Raw genomic sequence first — 23,751 nt, forward strand, 5'->3', positions numbered from 1 at the left:
TAGTCATTAGTAGTGATACTATTAGCTATTATTAGAAGCAGCAGCAGCAACAACAATACCAGCCTACTAATAATAAAAGCAATCGTCATCATCGTCTTTTCTTTTTTGATATTTGTCTGCATTTATAAACACTTGGCAGCAGAGGTCCACTGGCTCACTCTGTCAATACAGTCTACTGCGCATCTGAAACTGGGTGAAGAAGAATCAAACTGAAGCTATCACAGTCCTTTATCCATGCATTTTGAATACTATGCACTATGTAGATTTAATTTTATGGGATTTTTCATTTTGGTGGGAAGTTTCAGACCCCTTTCTTTTTCTACGTTTTTGTGGAAGTTTGGCCTGTCACTTTAAGGCAGCATCAGCGTCATATTCCACCGGATATGGTTACATTGTAGCAGGAAACATTCCCTCCACGGTGACTAGCAAGTGAGGGGAGAGTGGAGGAGTGTGAAAGCGGGGAGAGGCCGTGAAAAGCCGCCGTATCCCAAAACATTACCAATGGTTTCTTGGGTGTGGTATGCCATGGTCAATTTAACGATTTCACCTGTCGCCCCGCTTGACATATCGCAGGATTTACCTTGAAGATGTGGCCAGAAACATTGTCGCGCCCAGACAGCTAACCTGACCAGACGTCAACCACAACGTAACCATTACATTATTTCCATTTTATTATTTTTATGAGCTATGCTATGCTTCGCTAACCTACTGAATCAAGCCCCCTGTCAAATATAGTTCATTATTGCAAACCATAGTTGCGTGCAATGCCTCAGACCAGCTCAAACACAATTCGCAAGGTTCGCTCAACACTGTTCAGAAAGGGTGAAGTTGAAAGCTGTCTGAATCTCACGACTGATGCCTGTGTTATGCTAGCTTGTTAGCGGGTGGGATACAACGTAACTGTTTTTGTAGGCTTTCTGCACAAGAATAGTGCATCATCGCACATTCTTGTTGTTACATCAACGATATATCATACGTGTGTGATACTTAAGCTAGAACTAGAAGACATCACCTTAAGTTGTCTGTCGTTTATTTTTCCCGGCATGATGGTTAGCTATCGGGCAGTGTCTAATGGCGAGTTGATTCATGCTAACTGCTGATGCACCTGCTCTGATTCCTGAAATTGCACTTTAATAATTAGAAGTTGCATGTCCTTATTTGTTGCTGAACTCAGTTATATGCCTACTTTCAGATACATCTGTGGCCTTGCTAATGCTTTCGGTAGCAGTGTTCAATGTATGATTTTGTTTGTTAATGTTTAGCTTGATGAATAGGCCTATGGGTACCACTAGGTCAGAAAAGGAAACTAGTTCTACAACTCAATATTGGCTAGAGCTCTATTGAACTATTCACAATTATGGTGTCGTAAAACGTTGGATGATGACTGAATGGACATTGCAAAACTTGAAGGTTGTGCAATTCATGACATTCTTGTAAGTTACAGTCAGCTCAATGCCTGCTGTAAAGTTCTTTGTTGATGTTGGTTCTAACATTGGACTACAGTGTACCACTCGATATCCAACTTGAGTGTGTGTGTTCATACCGGTAAATTAAATTAGACACATAATAAGGTGTTTCCTAGGTGCATCTTCTCATGCATACAAGCCAAGGTGCTGCCTGAAAATATTCATTGTGTATGTGTGTGTGTGTGTGCGCGCGCACTCGCCTGTTTTATGAAATTGGGTGTATGTCCGAAGCTATTGTTCATTTTAGTTGTCATAGGCCTATACATATACAGTAGCATGCTCACTGAGCGAAAGTGAATTGTCTTTGGTGTGTGTGTGCATATACATATGAGCGTGAAGGCTTTTGAGATGGTACTACCTAAGTGAATAATCTCGTGTGTGTGTGTGTGTGTGTGTGTGTGTGTGTGTGTGTGTGTGTGTGTGTGTGTGTGTGTGTGTGTGTGTGTGTGTGTGTCTCCATAGAGAGCCGTGTGCACGAGCTGAGGCACCATGAGCGTGAAGGCGTTCGAGCTGGTGCCGGTGGTGGAGCGCGAGCTACTGACGGGCGGCGGCGGAGGCGTCAACGTCACGGTGGAGTGCCTGGAGTGCTGCGGCAAGCACCTATACGCCGGCACCAGCGACGGCCTCATCCACCACTTCCTGCTGGAGGAGACGGCCGACGCCCGCGGCCGCCCCGCCTACCTGGCGCAGAAGATGCAGCAGCGGCACTTGGGCACCAAGCGGGGCTCGGTGGCCGAACTCCGGGCCGCCTCGGCACTGGAGCGCCTCATCGTGCTGTCCACCGGCGACGCGTCCGTCTACCTCCACGACATGATGTCGCTCGAGCCTGTGCCGGCGCCGCCATCGGGGACGAGCGGGGGCGGCGGCGCCGCCAAGATCAAGGGCGTGCTGTCGTTCTGCGTGAACGAGAACCCGGTGGGCGCCGACCCGTTCTGCGTGGAGCTGGGCGTGATCTGCGCGCGGCGGCGGGCCGTGCAGATCTACACGCTGCAGGAGGACCGCGTGCAGCTGGTGAGGGAGCTGGCCACGCCGCAGCAGCCGTGCGTCATCTGCCTGGACGGCTACTTCCTGTGCCTGGCGCTGGCCTCGCAGTACGTCATCCTCAACTACAGCACGGGCGCCTCGCAGGACTTGTTTCCGTTCGACAGCGAGGAGCGGAAGCCCATCGTGAAGAGGATCGGCCGGGAGGAGTTCCTGCTGGCGGCTCCCGGGGGACTAGGTGAGGTGGCAGGCAGGATGATCATTCACCGTTTGCAATATATTAACCCATTTTAGCCTGGAGACACATTTACGCTGCATTCAAGCTCTTGAGGTTTGAGAATTTTTAATTAAATATGTGTTAGAGCTGAATGAACACATTCTAAAGCAAAATGAGGGTCCCAGCTTTTAAATGCAACTTATTTCATGTTTGCGTGCTTCGGAGGCTGAGATATTTAGGATTTAATAGGCAGAGGGCACCCTTTCCCAAAAAGGTCTAAAGTTAAAATGGGTTGAAGCACGGAGTCATGAGAGGCTATGGGTTTGTGTTGGACTTTGAACAGCTCAGAGGGTTGGAGCGAAGCTGCAACACGAAAGCCTCAACTGCACCGAAATAGAAGAGTAGAGTGACATCCTTGTGTCTTGCTCGGAAGTGTCTTGCTGTGAAAGGCAAGCTTTGTCTTAGTATTCCACATCCTGTAATGAAATATGGAGAGCTATTGCTCTTGATGCCTCTTCCACTGCACATGACTTGACTGGTTCACACCAGACCATCGCAAGTGAGATATGGTCTGGAGATTGCCTGCTGAATTTCTCATAGGAGAGGTTACGATTATGACTGCCAGTGGCCGTTCATTGGCTGTTACGCGTGTATCATTTGGTGTACATAGCCCATAACCAATCGTGTAAGTTTTATTCAGACAAACTGTAAGCTTCCTTTTGTTGAGTGATACACATCATCATCTTTCCACCCCTCCCCGGTCTTTGATTGGCTCCCTACCTCGGGCTAGCGCTTTGGGACGAGCATCCATACTGTATTTCACATCGGAATGATTGTGGAACACAGAATAGGATTTCCCAGGTTAGCATAAGACGCTATAAGGTGAAGAATTGTAAAACATTACAGTCAAGTGTTTGCATGTTTGTTTGTTGTTGGACAGCTCATCACTGTAACATTGAGCAATGCTTTTTTCAAAATCCAAATACAGATCCATTACCAAGTCCATAACCTTTTGTTAATCAATCTCTCAATGAAATTTAAAATGTATAGTAAAATTAATTTATTTCCCCATATTAAGGTATGTTTGCCAACGCGGAGGGGATCTCCCAGCGTGCACCTGTGAACTGGTCGGAGCATGTGATTGGCGCGGCCGTGTGTTTCCCATACGTGGTGGCACTGGACGAGGGCTTTGTGACCGTGCACAGCATGTTGGACCAGCAGCTCAAGCAGACGCTCTCCTTCAGAGACGGCCACATACTGCAGGACTTCGAAGGTAAGGGAGTGAAAGTCAAACTAGTTGCTTTGGTCCTCCTTCTTTTCTATTGCTTGTGGGCTCTTCCCTGTTGTTCCCTGTTGTGGTCTCTTTCCCTGTGTCACCCAGCCTGCGTGGAGAGAATAAAAGTTTCCCCACTGTCAAACTAGGCTGAGCAACTTTTAGGGAGTTTTCCCGATTCAACACCCCAATTGCCAATGAGATAATGAATTGTGTTTTTGTAAGATATTGAATAAAACTTCATCAATGATGACGAGCCTCTCGCTACGAGGCCAAAAGCAACAGGAAAGGACGGGAGGCACTAGTTTGATTAGCACACAGCGGCTGTGCAAAGGAATAGTCTATATCCAAATATCTGCAGCTGAAAGCCAGTGCACTAGTAGCTTGAAAAACATACCTTTGGCGATGGCGTTTGCTGACGGCAAGGCTTCCAGGTTGTTTGATTGAAATGTCGAAATGAAATGTTCCAAGTTGTTTGATTCTCATGCCTGTGTCTGAAATGAGAACCAGGAGCTTGCGGCCTTAACAGCCTTAATCATTCACCCTAAGAAAGCCTCAAATTGCCAAATAAAACCTGGCCACCCACAGCTGGCTTCATTGTAATAGAATATTGTATGTTGCTGGCCGCATGAAGAAAGCATGTTGGTGCATCCTGCTTTGTGTTGCCATTTGCTATTAGAGTTAATGTACGCTTGGTTGTAATTAGATACAGAACAGCTTAACTTTGATTGGCTAGTTCAGGTTTGTTTGGTGTGTCTAGATTTACCCACTGATAATACTTCACAGAAGGTCATTGTGTGAGCAAGCCCTATCCCTAGTATTATTGTCAGGTGCCACTGTTTTCCGGTGGAGGTCCATTTGGACTTGTCTAGTGAACTAGACCAACCTGCCCAGCAGCCAAAAATGTTTATGTCTGGCCTCTTTCATTGTTGGATTGCATCAACAACACACGAGGCACCAGCGCCTGGCCGCTAATCACAACATCGCAAGTTGTTGAATGGTTACAGCTAACGAAAAGTGGTCGTTTGATTGGTCATAGCGTTGGCCAAGTGCAGAGGCACTTTGAAGCAAAACAATGATGGTTTGGTCCCACCCACAGCCTTCTGCTGTTTGTTTTGAGTGCAGCGAAACTAACATTTTCACATTTCGTCTGGCTCGCCGGTCCACGCTGTTCTGATGCAGGGGTTCCCAAACTTTACCATGACAAGGCTCCCCATATACCGATAGATTCCATCCAAGGCCCCCTTGACACGGGCCGTGCCCCACTATCTTTTTCTGTGCACTCTTTCACAACCATAGTCTCGGTCTGTGTGTCCAGTGTCCCATTGGGATTTATAAAATACCGAATTCAGAGATGAAATAGATTATTATAATGCAGATCTCTACTAATGGAAATAATGATTAGTTTTTTTTTTGCTGTACATTAATAAATTATTATTATTATTTGCTATACTTCCAACCTGCCGCGGCCCCTCTAGCACCCCTTCGCGGCCCCCCAGGGATCCCTGGCCCCCACTTTGAAAACCACTGTTCTATGAAACATGTCACAACAACCTTCATTATATTTTCGTTAGCTGTTCTACTTATAAATGACCCCAGGACTGTTGCATATGATTTCCAACAATGAGTTTAGTCCTAGAAGTGTAGTCATTCACTCTGTACTTTTGAATTGAGAAAAATGTCATTACTGACCTTCTTCATCACTGCTGTTGTGTGTAATTACTAATTAGTTAAATGCAGGGAGATGGAGGATACACTGTGTGCGGCTGGCTGTGGATTGACATTGCCAAAATGGTATCACTTTGGATAATGGTCTAGTCAGTGACGGTAGTTTTTAGGTCACTTTGACCATTCCATGCAGATAACCACGCTGATCAACAGGTTTCATTTCTGGGTGCAACTTGTGAATGAATGAATCTGTGAATGAGTCAACAGATGCATCATGCAGGCAAACTAAATCGAATTCCGGACTACTTATCATGTCCTGTTCTCAACAGTGCATGGCATGTGTTGAGTGATGGCAGGCAGTGTCTGCTGTGTGGGATTGAGTAACGTCTGAGTCATGCTCTGTTGATGCACCAACAAGTCTTGTACCTTGTCTTCCTGTTACAGCGAAGCCCCATGCCCATGTCTGACTCATTCTACCAGCTCAGGGCCTAGGGCGCTTTGTGTGGTGCTTGTTGACACTAGCTGTGCGGAGATCTAAGATGATGACGAGTTAATATTTTGCAAATTTGTAAAAGATTGCACGAACGACTGTGTAGTATACCGTCGTGTTGCTGTGTAAAAACAGCAGTAGGAATGAAGGCCATATTTGTCTTTACGTGATGTGTGTACGTGTACGTAGAATGTATTTTGACAATTTTATGTCAAGATGGCTCTGCTGTCCGTTTCTTCATATGCACAGGTCATGCAAGGAAATGGCATTTCTCTCCATCCTATGCAAAGACATAGACATACACAGGACTGATATTAATAGGCCATACATTAACATGCAAGACAAGAAATTAAGTAATAACAAGCTAAAGAGGAAACGTGTGATTTTTAATGTCATGGTGCTAAGCATTGCATGCAATTTTAGGTTTAAAAAGATTTATAACTAATGGCAAGTGTTCCTTGTGATTTTTGTAACACCAGGTCCCATTTCTATACTCCTGCCTTAACATTGACACTTTTTGTTCTCGCTGTTATACAGTCTGATCTACTGTCTTGATTCAAAGGGAAAACTGCCCTGGACTGACAGTGTTGTGCCTTACCTTATTTGAACATTTGCTCATTTCCCTTTTTCTCTCTTGCTTTGAAGGCAAGCTAGTGTTGGCATCAACAAAGGCAGTGTACATGTTGGTGCCACTTCCGCTGGAGAGACAGATCCAGGACCTACTGGCTGGAAACAGAGTAGAGGAGGCTCTTACACTGACGGAGGGGGCCCGGAGAAACATACCCAAAGACAGATTCCAGGTAAGAATTCAGTACATGTAATTAGAGAAACATACCCAAAGACAGATTCCAGTTAGTACTTCAGTAGGTAGAGAAAAACATACCCAAATACAGTTGCCAGGCAGGTCTTTTTTGGTTGAGAAACAAATCCAAAGCTATCCATGTAGTTTGAGAGTGACTTTACATTAATTCGTGTCTATATTGTATCTATGGTCTAAAATGACCTTTTAAATTGTGCTTTTGCGAGATATTGAGTTACGGTAAACTTTTATCGTCAATGACGTCTTGCAACGTCATCACAAGGACACGAGCACAAGGAAGGAGAGGGGATTAGATATTGAAGTGTACCCCAATAGTTTCATTTTGCCACGCAGACAGCCCAATGCCTCTAACTAACATTTCCCGTTTCTTGTCCTCAGGTTTTGCACAAAAGAATTCTACAGCAAGCGGGATTCATCCACTTTGGACAGCTTCAGTTTTTAGAAGCGAAAGAACATTTTAGGTAGGATGACCATGTGCACCTTTTCCTCTTCATCACAGCTCTCTACATGTACTGTATTTGATCATTGCCCATAGGATATCTCGTTACTGCTTGCGAGTGCACAGACTAAACTCACATTTAAGTAGTTGACAAATAGCCAGCACCCCATCCACTGCACTTCCATTTTATTGCTCGCAATGTTTTGGGTTGTTTGCACCTTCTTCAGGTGAGAAGAAGAAGGTCTGTATAATGACCGAAATATTGTGAGCGATTAAAGTTCAAGTGTAGTGGACGGCATGCGGGATATATTCGTCCACTACTTTGAACCATTGGTTGCATCAAACGCAATCGTTTGAATTGATGTGTGCAAAAGTGTCCTATGGGGAACATCATTTACATGAACATTGTCTGTGGATAGGGAAAAAATGCTTAGCTTTTGCTTATCCATTGTAAAGGTTTTGTGTGTGTATGTGTTTCTGTGTTTGTGGCTGTATGTGTTTCTGTGTTTGTGGCTGTATGTGTTTGTGTGTTTGTGGGTGTATGAATGTATGTATTGTGTTTGTGTGTGTGTGTCTGTCTGTCTGGCTGTCTGCCTGTCTGTCTGCCCGCCCGCCCGCATATGCCTCCATTCATGTGTTCCCATCTCTTGTCTCCCCACCCATGCAGGAAAGGTCAGCTGGACGTGCGGGAGCTGATCTCTCTGTACCCGCTGCTGCTGCCCGCCACCTCCTCCTTCACGCGTTGCCACCCGCCACTGCACCCCTTCGCCGACCTCAACCAGCTGACGCAGGGCGACCAGGACAGGGCCCAGCGCTGCAAACGCTTCCTCATCAGCTACCTGCACGAGGTAGGGGACATTTATGTCTCTTTTTCCCCCCAGTGCAGTTCTGCCATGACGCGCCAACCACTGGGCTTTGATTGGTTAGACACTTAAACCATTTGCTTCCTTGTTGCGTTTTTCTTGGTTACTGTGTTGTTATTCACAAAACTACAATGTTTAAAAATAAATGTATACAGACAGGTTAGGGTTAGGGATAACTGCATGTATCAAGATGTAATATTGTGTACTTACATTCAGCATGTCTAACTCTTAACGTTCAATACATGACGTTACAAGTTGTGACACTTTAATGTTGTGATGTCACAACTAATGATGTGTATGTCCAGTGCATGTGAAGACAGAAAAAACAGACATTCATTTTGGTGTGTTGACTTGGAGGTGCGCTCCTGCGAGGCGGGCAGCTGTGACGGCGAGGGCGGTGCCAATGGCTTCCGGGAGGAGGTGGACACGGCGCTGCTGAAGCTGTACGCGGAGGCCGACCACGAGAGCCTGCTGGACCTGCTGGCCTCAGACAACGCCTGCCTGCTGGCCGACAGCGCCCCCTGGCTGGAGAAGCACCACAAGTGGGTACTGCAGGCAACTGCAACTGCAGCTGCCATGTTGCTTACACAGGACTATTCTAGATTGGATGGACTCCAATAAGCGGACTTCCGTCCTCCCTTGCTCACTTGCCTGCTTGTGACCTCATTATGACGTCACTAACGACAGAAAATTAATTCAATAACTTGCAAAAGCACAATTGTAATGTCATTTCATCTTTTGCAATCGAGATGGTAAATGAAGAACTGTTCCTCAAAATGTATTGTGGCTGGGCTGACAGCGGGAAAACTTAATTGTTTTCTCCACGGAGGTGGGGCCCTGCGACAGCGAAACGCGAGGCCACAAGCACAAGTGGAGGACGGGAGTCCGCATATTCCTGCAAACTTGTCACCTTTTGGCGAAATTCGCCGTTTTGATTTCAAAATAGGTGACTTATGTGAATCGTGCAGATCCGAGGAGTTTTTTTTTTTGGGGGGGGGGGGGGGGGGGGGGGGTAGCCAGTATGGAATAAATAGAACTGGGGTGGAAATGTTTAAAATGGATGATGTGAAATGTTGAGAGGTATACACTGGACAGGAGGTTGTGTGCTCATGTCAGTGGAGCTGGAAATAGGGATAAAGCACAGAGACAGGCTAATTTGGCAGCACTGAGGGAAAGGAGGGTGGTGGAGAAGAGCATGGGCAGAAAGGGGCACATTTAAAAATTGCAAAGAAAATCAAATATTAATAATAATTAAATTAAGTAAATAAAATATTGTCTTTTTTTTAGGGGGGGGGGGGGGGGGGTCCGCGATAGTTTGTCACCTTTTCCAACCCTCCTGAGTTTGCAGGTATGAATGCACCCCTTGTCTTTCATTACCTCCACCAAGGAGGTTATACTTTCGTTCACGTTGGTTCGTTTGTCTCATTGTCTGTCTGTCTGTCTGTTTGTTTGTCTGTCTGTCAGCAGGCTAGAGTCCTGAATGAGAATCTGATGATGAATTGGCCTCATATAATGTGAGCATAACCTTCATGTCTCTTCGTGTTATTTCCTCTCTAGATATTTTGCACTTGGACTTCTATACCACTATAATGGGCAGGACGCCTCAGCTGTACAGGTCAGTACGTTTCACCTTCGCACCATCTTTTCATAATTCGTTACCTAATTACACATAAGGTATAAACAAATCACTCTATTTTTAAAAATTCTATAATAAACATACAATATTAAAAAATGAGAATTATGTCCACGTAATCACTATCCAACAGCCATATAGATATAAATAAATGTCTGTATATGCACATGGATCTTTGGATGCGAACTCTGTAAGTGTTATTACTGCTTGTAGATGAAATATGAATGTGTTAATACTCCTTCTACTCCCTGACCGCTCCTTTGTATGCTGTGTGTTGATGTGTGTGCAGATGTGGGTGAAGGTGGTGGACGGTGTACTGCAGGACTCCACGCGGTCGGACCTGTTTGAGTATGTGGTGGACTTCCTCAGCTTTTGCCCCAACCTGGAGCTGGTCTGGAAACACGCAGAGTGGGCCCTCAACAAGGACCAGGAGGTGAGAATTGGGATGATCCCTGAAGAAGAATCCATTGACCCAAAACGTTGCGTCAGAAATTAAAAATCGTGGTTGAAGCTGACTTTCTCATCTTTTATTTGTCCCTCAATTACCCCACTATAAACAAGGGCTATTACATTTTCAGGGGACATTACATAACCCTTTTTATATATAATTATTGCACAAGTATGAAGGGAGTAATGTATCTTACATGTCAAGGACATCATACATTCTCCTGCTGATTGTTGTGCATACTTTGTGTGTGTGTGTGTGTGTGTGTGTGTGTGTGTGTGTGTGTGTGTGTGTGTGCGTGCGTGCGTGCGTGCGTGCGTGCGTGCGTGCGTGCGTGCGTGCGTGCGTGCGTGCGTGCGTGCGTGCGTGCGTGCGTGCGTGCGTGCGTGCGTGCGTGCGTGCGTGCGTGCGTGCGTGCATGAGTTCTTGTGAAGGTGTGACTTTGGCCTGGAAGGTGGTGGGGAATTAAATATGAAACATTTTCCAGATATTATATTTTTGAAAGTTGCATTAAATTTAGGGTCCACGAGCTAGATTTACCTCAAAAGTGGTATGGACATGTTCCCACTATCCGCACCTAAAGTTACGACCATACTCGTTTGTCATTGCAGGTAGGAGTGCAGATCTTCACCAAGAGGCCAGTAGGTGGCGCCCAAGGCAGCAGCATCAGCACTAGCAACAGCACTGGCCGCCTGAACCCCGAGGACGTGGTCACGTACCTGCAGAAGCACAGCCGAGCCCTGCTCCTCTACCTGGAGCACCTGGTGCTGGAGCAGCAAGTACAGGTGGGGGACAAATACTCTCCCGGGAGAGCCCAGTTGGTACTGTATAGAGCTTCAAAGTGACGTCACTTCCCCCGATTTAATGGGACCTCAACGGCGTTTTTAGCCGAAAATCGTAGCATGTAATCCAATGGCGGTATTAAAATGATACTTCGATCCCCTTCGAGTTGTGCCATGAGCTCCACATATGTTGTTTCTGATATTTTTATTTAATTTTTCGTACGAACCCCCAAACTTTTTAGAAAGCTGTGTTTCTTCACATTTGTCATGCAGACGGCCTCTGAACAAAACATTGATACTTCTGCATGAATAATCTTTATCTAGCCTCTTAAACAGCATATTTGCAGCCCAGCGCATATAATGACTGAGATCAGAAGATATTTACTGGCTACCATGTTGTTAGATGGTCAGCTTAGGTCTCGTGAAATGCGGGACTAAGGGGCGGGACTTTCAAGCTCTATGAGGCAGGCTTGTACGAAATTCCGAATTGAACGAATTTCAATTCAAAGTAATGCCATAATACGAACACTAGGTGGTGTCATTACCTTGAATTTCTTTGAATTTAATCTACACCACCCAAGTACAATGAACGGTAAAAAAAAAAGTGTTCGTATTATGGCATTACTTTGAATTGAAATTCTTTCAATTCGGAATTTCGTACAAGCCTGGTATGAGGGCCATTCAGTTCAAGGTGAAGATTGTGCTCATCCCAGGGAGTCTGCACACTTCAACCCCCTTTTTTAAATTTCATGAAATGGAAAAAAAAAACACAAAAAAGGCTTTGAAGTGTGCAGAATCCTCACAAGTAATATTTCAGTGCCACAGCAGGATCATTGGAGTTGCATCGCTGAGTAGCATTGTGGAATGTGGATCACATGTTCCAGTTAGCAATTATCATACAAACATGTAACATCTGTAGGTACAATCCAGTTTGAGCGGAATTGAACGGAATTGAGCTGTGGTCTAGTGGTTAGGGAGGTCGTCTTTCCATCTGGTAGGTTTGAATCCCACCTGAGCTCTCCCTGCACCTCCATCCATGGCTGAAGTGCCCTTGAGCAAGGCACCTAACCCCACATTGCATCAGGGACCGTAACCAATACCCTAAAAAATAATAACTAAGTCGTTTTGGATGAAAGCGTCAACTCGGTGTAATGTAATGTGAACAGCCGAACTGGTTCCAGACACGGAGAGTAATGTCTACTCAAGACCAGTAGATAGTACTGTAAAGTCACATGTTGTTGAAGGAAAACATGGAAACAAGGAAAAGATTCTGATCAGAAGAAATCGTAAAGCTCCTGCACATTAACCATTTCGCTTTTACTTTATCACAACATTTTGCTCTTAGGCCTTCATCAGGTAAATTATCGGTCAACCAAAGCGTTATGAATAAAATAAAAGTGGAATGGGTAGTTTGCAGAAGTTTTACGTATTTTTTATTAGCGCCTTATGGGTCATATCCAACACACCAGCCACCTGAGGTATGCGGAAAAAAGTTGTTCTTTTGTTACCAAACCTGTTATTCGCACTTCTGAGTGTCTTTCCTCCCCTCACCTCTCTCTTCACCGCAGAAGGAGCGTTTCCATACTCACCTGGCGCTGCTGTATGTGGAGAGGGTGCTGGGGCTGCTATCCCAGCCGGTCTGCCCAGAGGACGAGGCCCTCAGCCAGGCACGCAGCAAGCTCCAGAGGCTACTCAAGGAGTCCAGTCTGTACCGCGTCCAACTGATTATGGGTGAGGAGCTTATAGATCAGTGTTGCTTAACGGTGCCTCAGTGTCCAGCCAGGGGGCGTTAGGGAGACCTTCGGGGGCGTTGAGAAGGGGACAACAGAGATGGGGTGATCAATTGCAAATGGAGGGCATTAGTCCATCTTATTTTTAGATGCGTCCCAGCATCTCTATAAGAGGGTCTGTCTGTCCGTCCGTCCGTCCGTCCGTCCGCCTTCAATTGTGTCTGAAACGCTTTTTGTGTCTGAAACGCTTTCTTTAAATTGTTCCTTCCTGTGGCCACAGGGCGGCAGACTTGCCATTTTGGACCGGAGCGAATGCGTGCAAGCATAGCCTTTCTATACTAAACCGGATGCTAACGTTGGCGAAAAGTAGCCTAGCCACAGGCTAACTGACAAACGTGAGGCCAACAACTCAGCCGATCGTGATGTACGCCACAAATAGACCAATCGACCTCATATTTAGACACTACAATGTTGATTTCTGCCTTCGATTTTCATCAGTTAAGAAATCTAGCGTCGGATTAACACATTATTAAGGTAGTAAAGCGAGTTGCCGCCATGTTTGTTTTCCAGAATCACCCGGGTCGAGAGCTCACGTGCAGCATTCTGGGTAATTGAGTTTCAATTCACCTAAAGGGTGAACCCATAAGCGCATGATTCACCCAAACGGTTTTTATGTATTTATTTATTATTTGTCGATGTTTACATTCTTTCCCACATGCACATAATGCTGAAATGGCGTGATACTAAAGGTTTTTAGGCCTAATAAATGTCTGGTAATTTGTAATGTAGCCTACTAAAAATCATATGGTTCTTTTCCAAATCCAAGAATGATGATAAGCTTATTATACCCTAAACTGCAAAAAATAAAGCCATGTCTCGCCATTTTGCTGCCTTGCTGCCTGCCACAATATTTGGAGTGTCCATGATGACCAATAAACAAAAAGTACATCCTCGGGGGGCGTTGACAGAGGAGGCCAGGGGGGCGTTTGGGGGGAAAATGGCATAGTTGGAACTGGCATAGAGGGACGCATCTGTTGTCCGCCTGTCGGCCTTGTTAATTCTAAAGGGGCCGATTGTTCAAAAATGGTTGAGAATCACTGTGTGTGTGTGTCTGTCTGTCTGTGATTGTGTCTGTGATTGTGTCTGTGATTGTGTCTGTGATTGTGTCTGTGATTGTGTCTGTGATTGTGTGTGTGTGAGGGAGCGAGACCAACATCTGCTCATAGGCTCCAACCTGTACTGTGTCCTGCTGCTTATGTGTGAGTTGTGGAATGACGCCATCTAGTGGCTTTAGCTGTTGTTGAACAATTTGTGTGTGCCATGTCTTTGTATACGCAAACTATGCTGCTCATTGTTTGACTGGCTGGATCTTGAAAATGAAAGGCATGTTACTTATTTTTCCCCTAGCCAATTCATTGAAGTTTTCAGCCAGTTAAACCAATGAATTAGTACAATCTGTATTAAGAGCACACACCGACCATCGTAATAAATGACAGTCAAGAATAAGGTTTGAGAATGGTGTCTGTTTTCAGGTCAGATTAACTGCTAATGGAATGGTAATGGAAAAAAATGAACCTCAGACAATTTGCCAAAAACCAACCAAACCTTGTGGTGCATATAGCTGTGGTTCCCAACCTATGGGCCAGGGCCCACTGGTGGGCCCTGAAGGTATTCCAAGTGGGCCTTGAAATAATTTTCCAAAAATAATAATCATATTTTGGGCCCCGAACATTTGTGACAATTTCGAGTGGGTCCCACGTTGGAAAAGGTTGGGAACCCCTGCTCAAAACCCTTGTGATGTGTAGAGAGATGCTGGAGATGATGTGTTTCTGCCTCTAGGTAAAGTGGAGGGCTTGGAGACGTTACTGGAGGAGCGCGCCATCCTGCACGGGCGCCTGGGGGAGCACGAGCGGGCGCTGCACATCCTGGTGCACCAGCTGCGGAACCGGCGGGCAGCCGAGGACTACTGCACCTGGGCCACCGCCGAACCCTCCACCTGCACTACCGACTCCATCCACCAGGTGGCAGCACTCTACAACAACAACATGAGGGCAGACTCTTGTCATATAAACGTGTGTTATATCCATAGGTATCGATTAGCCCTTTCCACGGTCGCATCAGATAGGTTTGGTTTTGAAGCAAAGCAGGATAAACAACTACAGAAATTAATGGATGGTTAAATTTGGCGGGTTATTTATATTCATTCTCATGACGCCATGTTTGATCAAACAGACAGACAGAAAGATAGAGAAATATAGATCAACTACACTTATCACCCGGTGAGCAGACGGAACGTCTTCTGATTGGCTGAGCAGGTGTCCATTATTCCCCAAGAGCAGGACACCTACGATGTCATGCGGTCGTCTAAGTTGTTTCTTTTCCTAACTTTCTGGCGAACTACCATTACTAATTCTAAAAAGCAGATTGCTGTGGCCAAGATCCCATCGTTAATTCTATCGCATTCGCTGCGCCATCGGGCTATTAGAACGCTCCGCCTCATCCATTATTTCCCTTGATATCTTGACACCTTGTCGTCCGTTATTCCTCACATAACATATTGCCTCATGTTCCTGAAAATATAAAATTTCTTGATCATAAAGCAAGTACACAAAAAAACGCTGGTTGTAGACCTACTGCGATGTCAGTAGTACATACACTAAAGAGCATAGTTGCTACAGTAAAAGCATATCGTGAAATATAAAGTATGGCGTTCATTTTCAACAGGAACAGCCCTCCTCATCCTCTTTTTGCGGTTGCTCTACCTGCTCCTAATAGAGGCTGCTTTGGGCCTGTCATCCCAAACCTACCCCATCTTTCTCGCCCATTTGTTTTCTGTCTCACCCTTCACTGTCTGTCTTAAAGGCAAAATGCCCTAAAATATGTAGTAGTAGTAGTAGTACTTAATTGCCCCCATGGGGCAATTTTGTTTGCAGTACAGATGCTGGCACATGAGACACAGACAGGTATAACAAAGCAACAGACACAACAAAAACAAAACGAAAACAAAACAGACAGGAAAGACAGACCTGCATACACTATACTATACACCAAAGCTGATGGATTAAGACATCACCTCGTTAAGTGCCTTAATAGCCTGAGGGATAAAAGAAAACCTTGACCTGTTTTTAGACAGGAAGGGGGGACAAAAACGGCGTCCAGATGGCAGGAGTTGAAAGCAAGAAGACAGTGGATGTGTGTACTGTTCAATTATTTTGTCTGCCTTTTAAAAATGCATGGAATTTCACGTGGCGTAAATGTAAAACAATGAGTAGAGTTTGACATTGACATGGAGAAACTAAAGGCCTACATTTCAACCATCTATATTTTCAGAAATCACATAAGATTTTACCCATGACATAGTAGTGCATTGTCATTTATAATTACAAAAAATACAGTACAGTGAATCATTTCTGTTTACAACACACTTTCATTTGTCCCTCATGCAGGGGTCTATGCAATGAAAAAAAAAAAAAATAGGAGCACAGACAAGAATTTAGGAGCACTGTGAAATTGTTAACGCACAGACAAAAAGAGACTAAGAGAGTAGCCTATGTGTTTTTCCCCACACACATAGGTGTACACATTCTACATGAGGGGTGCTGATCACAGGGCCAGTTTTTCAAAATTCCTCCCAGTAAAAGGGCTGAACAACATATTACACATTTATGTCTACATTCACATTCTATACACATTCATTTCTATATGTCTCTTCTGCTGTGTCAATGCAGGCCTGTCGCCTAATTCATTATCATACAACTGCAAAACAAAGCCTGGGGAGTGTAGGTAAACTCATTCCACTGTCCCTTCTCTGAAGGTTTTTTTATTGCTCCCAAACCCAAGTCAACTACAACAACTTGACCAGGTTTTTGATCCCTCTGTCTTTCAAGCACTCATGGTTTTCTCTATAGGATGTATTTACTTCAGGAGGAAAATGTGAAGGAACTCGTTTTTAAAATCGTTTCTTAAAAAACAGAGATCGTTTGAAAAAAAAAACAAAACAAAACGAACAAAAAAACATTTATTTTTTTATTTTTTACAATATCGGAAACTATGGGGGCCAAATTTAAACTGTGGCGGTGCGCCATAGTTTCCTCAATGTATGGGAAACACTATCTTATATTTTATTTTATATATCATGCGCATTCTCATCTACACAGTAGCTGCCCTCCTCTCTGCAGACCCCATCTCTCTCTGTCTTCCACTCGTTTCGATATCCTCACTCCTTCCTTGTCAGTTGTACTAAATGCCAAAAGGTTATTAACCCATTGATGCCTGATGTTGCATTATGCAACATTCAGCCTCATGAGATTTGAGACAACTTTATTCAAAATCTCTGTTTGTTTGAGACATGAACACATTCTAATGAAAGACGAGGGTCTTAGCTTTTAACGCAACTTGGTGCATATTTTTATGTGCTTCAGAAGCTGAGATATTTAGCTTTTTATAGGTTGAGGGCAGCTTTTCCTTAAAAGGTCTCAGGCATTCAGCACCCTTTTTTGCAGGTGCCTGAGGCGTCAATGGGTTAATGTTCATTTGCATCTCCACAGGATCCCTCGTCCTCGTCAGCGTCTCCACGCCTGTTCCACCTGCTTCTGGCTACCTACCTGGATCCGGAGGTGCCGGGGGGCGTGGACAACATGGCCGCCGTGGACCTCCTGAACCGCCATGGCCACATGTTCGACGCGGCCCAGGTGCTGGACGTGGTGCCCGAGGCCTGGTCCCTGCAGCTGCTCCGCCCATTCCTGACCACCGCCGTCCGCAAGAGCGCCCACGACCAACGCACAGCACAGCTGGCACTAGGGCTGGCGCGCTCGGAGAACATGCAACTACTGCACGACAGAGTGAGTACTTTGTGGGTTTGGTGTGTGTGTGTGTGTGTGTGTGTGTGTGTGTGTGTGTGTGTGTGTGTGTCACAACTACTGCACGACAGAGTGAGTACTATGTAGGTTTGGGTTGTGTGTGTGTGTGTGTGTGTGTGTGTGTGTGTGTGTGTGTGTGTGTGTGTGTGTGTGTGTGTGTGTGTGTGTGTGTGTGTGTGTGTGTGTGTGTGTGTGTGTGTGTGTGTGTGTGTGTGTGTGTGTGTGTGTGTGTGTGTGTGCACCTGCCTGTGTGCTGTCCACCAATGTTCTCTCCACCAGCTTGACAGTGAAGATGTAACGACAGGAAGTGAGTGGGGAGAGAGAGACAGGGAAGGGTCGGCAAAGGACCCGGGCCGGGAATCGAACCTGGGTCGGCCACATAGCAAACGAGTGCCCTACCATTTGTGCCACGGTGGGGCCATAACAGCCAATTTGAACCGGCTATCGCGTGTGTGCACTACGCATTTGCAAGTTAACGCTTGCCTTACAACGCCCTGTGACAGGTTATGGTATGGTGATGGTTTTGGTCTGGGCACACTTTCGCGACAACTTCACCAATCCCTTGCTCATTTCGCTGTTCTTGGCAAAAGTAAAGCAGCAGAAATCAGCTTTACTGACAGGCTAGGTTTAGGGATCGTTCTGGTCAGGGCACATCAGAGCATTTTCGTACTTCGTAACAGAAAATTGCCATGGCAACAGAAAATCGCACACACACGGTAGGAAAACTGTCCTCGTCACGCAGCAAAAGTGCATAAATGTGCTTTACCGTTGCGTTTGAGGAGCACAACTTAACTTTAAAAAGGTGTCGCACCACCACACAGAATGCACTAGCATGAGATACATACGCAAAAACATGATGCCAGCTTGTGCATGATGGACTGAAGGCTGAAGAGTGCGTGTGTGTGTGCGTGCGTGCGTGCTGTCCACTGTCCATCAGTGCCAGCGCCCATGTATAGTTAACAGTTAACCAGTTGGCACTCGGGTGTTGGCATGCCATGCTCGGAGAACATGCATCTGCTCATGTGACACTGACATCACCATGTTGGAAAAACATCTTGATCGAGTCTTAATATCAGTCAACAAAGGTGAGGTTGATGATAGGGTAGGGCATAACTGCCCTGGGTCGGTCTCCTCAAACCTACTTAAACATTTTTATCTAATTTCTGGCCTCTACTGCGTTAACCTTTGTTCTCTGATGTATTGTTGACACCATTTTCAGACAGGATGCTGAGTTTGGTACACACTACCCTTAAAGGGGTATGCTACTATTTTGGGGCTTAATACTGTTAAAATCGTTGGCTGGAGTTTATAAAGGTGGTAAAGTGTCTTATTTTTCATGTTAAGCGTTGTCTTGCCTTAAGACAAGTTAAAAGAAGGAATATGTCGCTAAGCTAGTGAAAGTCAATGGATCCGTGTAGCATGCTACAATGCTACACGGATACATTGACTTTCACTAGCTTAGCGACATATTCCTTCTTTTAACTTGTCTTAAAGCAAGACAACGCTTAACATGAAAAATAAGACACTTAACCACCTTTATAAACCCCAGCCAACGATTTTAACTGTATTAAACCCCAAAATAGTGGCATACCCCTTTAAAACGTGCACTTGCATTTCACACTTTTACTACGCCGTACTCCCAAGAAACACTACACCATACTACATGAGCAGAACATGTTTATTCCAAGAGATTTACCAAAGACTCATAAACAAGCTACAAATGTGCTGAGAAATACAGGATAGACAAGAAAAAGTCGCCTTTAATTGTCGTTATCATTTTCTTTTTGCCAAGAAAAATTGCATTACCTTTAAGAATAGCAAGATAACTGTTGATATCTCTGTTGAAGACCACCCCTAGTCAACTTTGGACACAGACCTCTGACGCATTATGTGCTTTAAAAAAACAAAAAAAAACATGCTATTTATTTGCAAGTCATGTTCAAGGAGGGGCCTTATATGGTAGTTGGATATAATAAAACATGCTATTTACAGCCTAAATATGTTGTGTTGGCGAAAGATAGAGGGATAGTTATCGGGAACTGTATTCAGTTTTGTACTGTATTTAGTTCAAAATGTCACATTTTATCATTAGGTGATGCCCTCTGACTAAGAGCATTAAGTCCAATAGGAGGTCAAAAGGCAACATATACAGTTCAGCACATCTGACTCATGACTCAGGCTAGGGTGACTACCGTTTGGAGGACTAAGGATTTAGCCCCCCAGTTCTTCTACACCGCATTCCACATTATTACGCAAATGACATTTTTTGCGGTTTCCCCAAATAATCAATACAAATGACAGTCATCATAATTTTCAAGTCATCAGTCATTAGAGTACAATTAAAAAGTTTTTGAATGAACCTTCCAATGACATCTGTATTTTTTTAAAATAATAAAAAACTTAAAATGCTCTGTTCCACATTATTAAGCAAAATAGTTTTGTAGTGTTGTAATCCAAATTTCCAATTTACATCAAAACAGTTGGAATTTGGTACCTTCTAAATTACATTTCAATGTTCAATACTTGGTGATAAGCTCTTTTTCTTACTAACTGGAATGCTGCGTTTAACATTGAAGTCAATGGCAGGGCATTGTATGGGAGTTATGGAAGCCCAGATATCCTTGATGCTTTGCTCTCAACTGTTTTTGCTTGTTTGGTCTGGTGACCCACACTTCACTCTTCAATATACCCGTAGATTTCTATGCCACCTGTAGGTGCTTTGGTGGTATCGACATTCTAACTCACCAGACATAAAACCCCATTGAAAACGAATGGGATGTTATGTCTGGTGAGTTAGAACGTCATCACCTTCAAAGCACCTAAACGTGGCAGGGAAATCTACGGGTATATTGAAGAGTGAAGTGTGGGTCACCAGACCAAACAAACAAAAACAGCTGAGAGCAAAGCATCAAGGATATCTGGGCTTCCACAATTCCCATGCAATGCCCTGCCATTGACTTCAATGTTAAATGCAGCATTCCAGTTACAGCTTATAACCAAGTTTTGAACATTGAAATGTAATTTGGATGGTACCAAATGCCCACTGTTTTGATGTAAATGGGAAAAAAAAGAAAGAAATTTGGAAAACAACACTACAAAACTGTTTTGCGTAATAATTTGGAACAAAGTATTTTGGGCATTTTAAGTTTTTTAAATTATTTTTAAAAATACCGTTATCATTGGAAGGTTCATTCAAAAACGTTTAATTGTACTCTAATGGCTGATGACTTGAAAAATTATGACGACTGTCATTTGTATTGATTATTTGGGGAAACAGCGAAAAATGTCATTTGCGTAATAATGTGGAATGTGGTGTAGAATTTTACTTGCTGTTCAGCTCCCATATAGAAATCTGTGTTAAAAACCCTGCAGTCTTCAAAGACATCATAGTGAGAACTCAAAATTTGGCCAAAATTCCAATCACATACGTATATGTGATGGTTCTCCTCAAAGGGTTAACATAGACGTTATGCCTGTTTTTTTGTTGTTGTTCCCAATCAGATTTGTGTGTGTCTGTGTGTGTGTGTCTGTGTCTGAACGTGTGTGTGTTTACTTGGCCATTGGTGGTGTAATTCATTCTTTTTACACGTATGTGTGTGTGTGTATACTGCACTGTGTGTGTGTGTCCATTTGCACACTAATGCAATATTCCTAAACATTCCTTGTGTGTGTGTGTGTGTGTGTGTGCGCGTGTGTGTGTGTGTGTGTGTGTGTGTGTGTGTGTGTGTGTGTGTGTGTGTGTGTGTGTGTGTGTGTGTGTGTGTGTGTGTGTGTGCGCGTGTGTGCGTGCGTGCGTGCGTGCGTGCATTCGCACGCTGTGTCCCCCAGCTGAAGTTCCGCGGGGGGCCGGTGCTGGTGTCGGACAAGAAGGGCTGCCACCTGTGCCACAACACCTTCAGCGAGCCCGACTGCGTCTGCCTGCCCGGCGGCCGACCCGTCCACACACACTGTGCCACCCAGCGCCTGCTGCAGACCCAGCCGCAGAAACGACAGCAACAGCAGTCCAGAGACTCGCCAACCCAGAGACGCCTCGAGAATGGCAGCAACCCCACATGAGAACCACAAAAAAAAAACAAATGCACACACACACACAAACTAAGATATGGCTGCCGCCGGGGTCAAGTGAACAACAGCACACCCCACATGCAAGCTGCAAAAACACAGAAACTATCAAATCGAACAAGCAAAGCTTGCAAAGCTAACAAAGCTAGCAAACAGACAAACAAACATGGCTGCTGCCAGAGTCACGTCACGTGTTGTGTTATGTTATGTTATGTTGTGTTGCGTGTGTGAATGAATTTGAAAGAAAGAAAAAGGAAAAACCTGGAGTGGTGGGGGGAGAGGGTGGAATGTGTAGTACAGTATGGGCTGACTGGACAATTGCGGTGTGGACTGCAGGCTGGATGAAGTTTGATGATGGGGGTGGTGGGTGGAGGTTCCCCTCATACAACTATCGTTAAGGAAGAGAGGAAATCCGCACACTGTTGCTGCTCACCGATTTATTATAACACAACGTTTCGACCTCAGGCGGTCTTCGTCAGGTGTACACCTGACGAAGACCGCCTGAGGTCGAAACGTTGTGTTATAATAAATCGGTGAGCAGCAACAGTGTGCGGATTTCCTCTCTTCCTTTACGCACGTTTGATTTGATCCAGCACCTGTTCTACTGGATGTGCGCGCATCACATACACTTCTTTCCCCTCATACAACTAACACAGCCTGACACCACACGTGAGCCACGAGTGAGCCACGAGTGAGCCACGAGTGAGCCACGAGTGAGCCACACGTGAGCCACGAGTGAGCCACGAGTGAGCTCCAGAGTTCCCAAGCACTCGCCCAGCCCAGCTGTGTGTTCTCCTCTATGCTCCCTCTTTCCAATGCCTTGAAAACTGTGCCCTCCTGAAGCAGACATGGTCTTTTTTTCCCCTTGTGTGTGTGTGTGTGTGTTGGTGTCTGTGAGTGCATGACTTGGAGAAAGAGAGTGTGTGTTTGGGTCATTTGAGTTTAAAACTTGTGTGTGTACGTGTGCACGTGTGCGTGTCTGTTTTGTATGTTATTTATTTCCACGGTAGTTAACCGTGCACAGTAACACTTCACACCAGAAAAGCAACAGCTTTTTTCATCGCCCCCACCTAAAGAACAAACATGATAAAAAAAAAAGCATACTTCTCTCTCTCTCTCTCTTTCACAAGAACAACTTCACACTAGTACAGTAAGAATATCAAATACTCTCAATCAAATACTACTCAATTTCTCTCTCTCTCTCTCTCTCTGGCTGTTTCCCAATGTCCAGTGTTCTAGCCTTGCAAATGCCCCAGTGATTGGATACTCTTTGGTGAACTCCGCGAAGTATCCAATTACAAGTGTATCCAATCACTGAGCGTTTCATATCTAGCAAGGCTAGAACACTGGACATTGGAAAACAGCCAATCTCTCCTTTGCTCTCTCTCTCTCACTTCACGCTGGCACCAGTCATCTCCATTAACTCGAGGTCATCATCACACACCACACACTCTACTTACAGTCCAACACGCCGTCTATGAAAGGACTACATGAAGATGATAGCATCACTGACACAGTTTTCAATTGCCTTGTCATAAACCCTTTCTCATACGGATTTCAGTTTGCAAAAAAATGTGCAATTGCAAGTCTATAGAGATCTTGTCAGTTGGTTTGTTACTAATACTGTCAGTTTTCTGTTGCTTTGCTAACGTAGTGTTGCTATTTGGGTGATGATGGTGGTTTCACAATGCAAGAGGCTTTTTTTTGCTGTACTTTAACAAGAAGACAAAATGGACAATGTTATGATCATCCTAATGTTGTTATGCTGCAGGGGGTTTTATGCCAGATAAACTCCAAAAAGTCTCCTTCTGGGAGAAGAGCTGTGATGAGCACAAACCAAGGACACTACAGCTAGAAAACCCCTTCTCTCTTTCTCTCTCTTTCTCTCTCTCTCTCTCTCTCTCTCTCTCCCTCTCCCTCTCTCTCTCTCTCTCCACACATATCATCAGTTTGTTTGTTTGTTCTCTCAGGCTGTGTACGTACGTACATGAAGATCCTGTTAGATGTTTCAAATGAAGTTGAC

The 23,751-nt window shown here is 44.7% G+C and overlaps 1 protein-coding gene across 1 annotated transcript; it reads left to right on the top strand.

Moving 5' to 3' along the window:
• The first annotated feature begins 425 nt into the window (after nt 1-425).
• On the top strand, nt 426-22,113 carry tgfbrap1 (transforming growth factor, beta receptor associated protein 1). Its single transcript, XM_063211602.1, has 14 exons — nt 426-646; nt 1,929-2,685; nt 3,743-3,937; nt 6,741-6,895; nt 7,294-7,376; nt 8,022-8,202; nt 8,575-8,759; nt 9,775-9,832; nt 10,140-10,283; nt 10,907-11,080; nt 12,646-12,808; nt 14,647-14,828; nt 17,355-17,648; nt 21,495-22,113. Exons 2-14 carry the CDS (start codon nt 1,956-1,958, stop codon nt 21,720-21,722), a joined length of 2,772 nt encoding a protein of 923 aa, XP_063067672.1. The 5' UTR covers nt 426-646; nt 1,929-1,955; the 3' UTR covers nt 21,723-22,113.
• Nucleotides 22,114-23,751: the final 1,638 nt, after the last annotated feature.

Source organism: Engraulis encrasicolus, chromosome 12, assembly GCF_034702125.1.
Source record: "Engraulis encrasicolus isolate BLACKSEA-1 chromosome 12, IST_EnEncr_1.0, whole genome shotgun sequence".
Taxonomy (NCBI): Eukaryota; Metazoa; Chordata; class Actinopteri; order Clupeiformes; family Engraulidae; genus Engraulis; species Engraulis encrasicolus.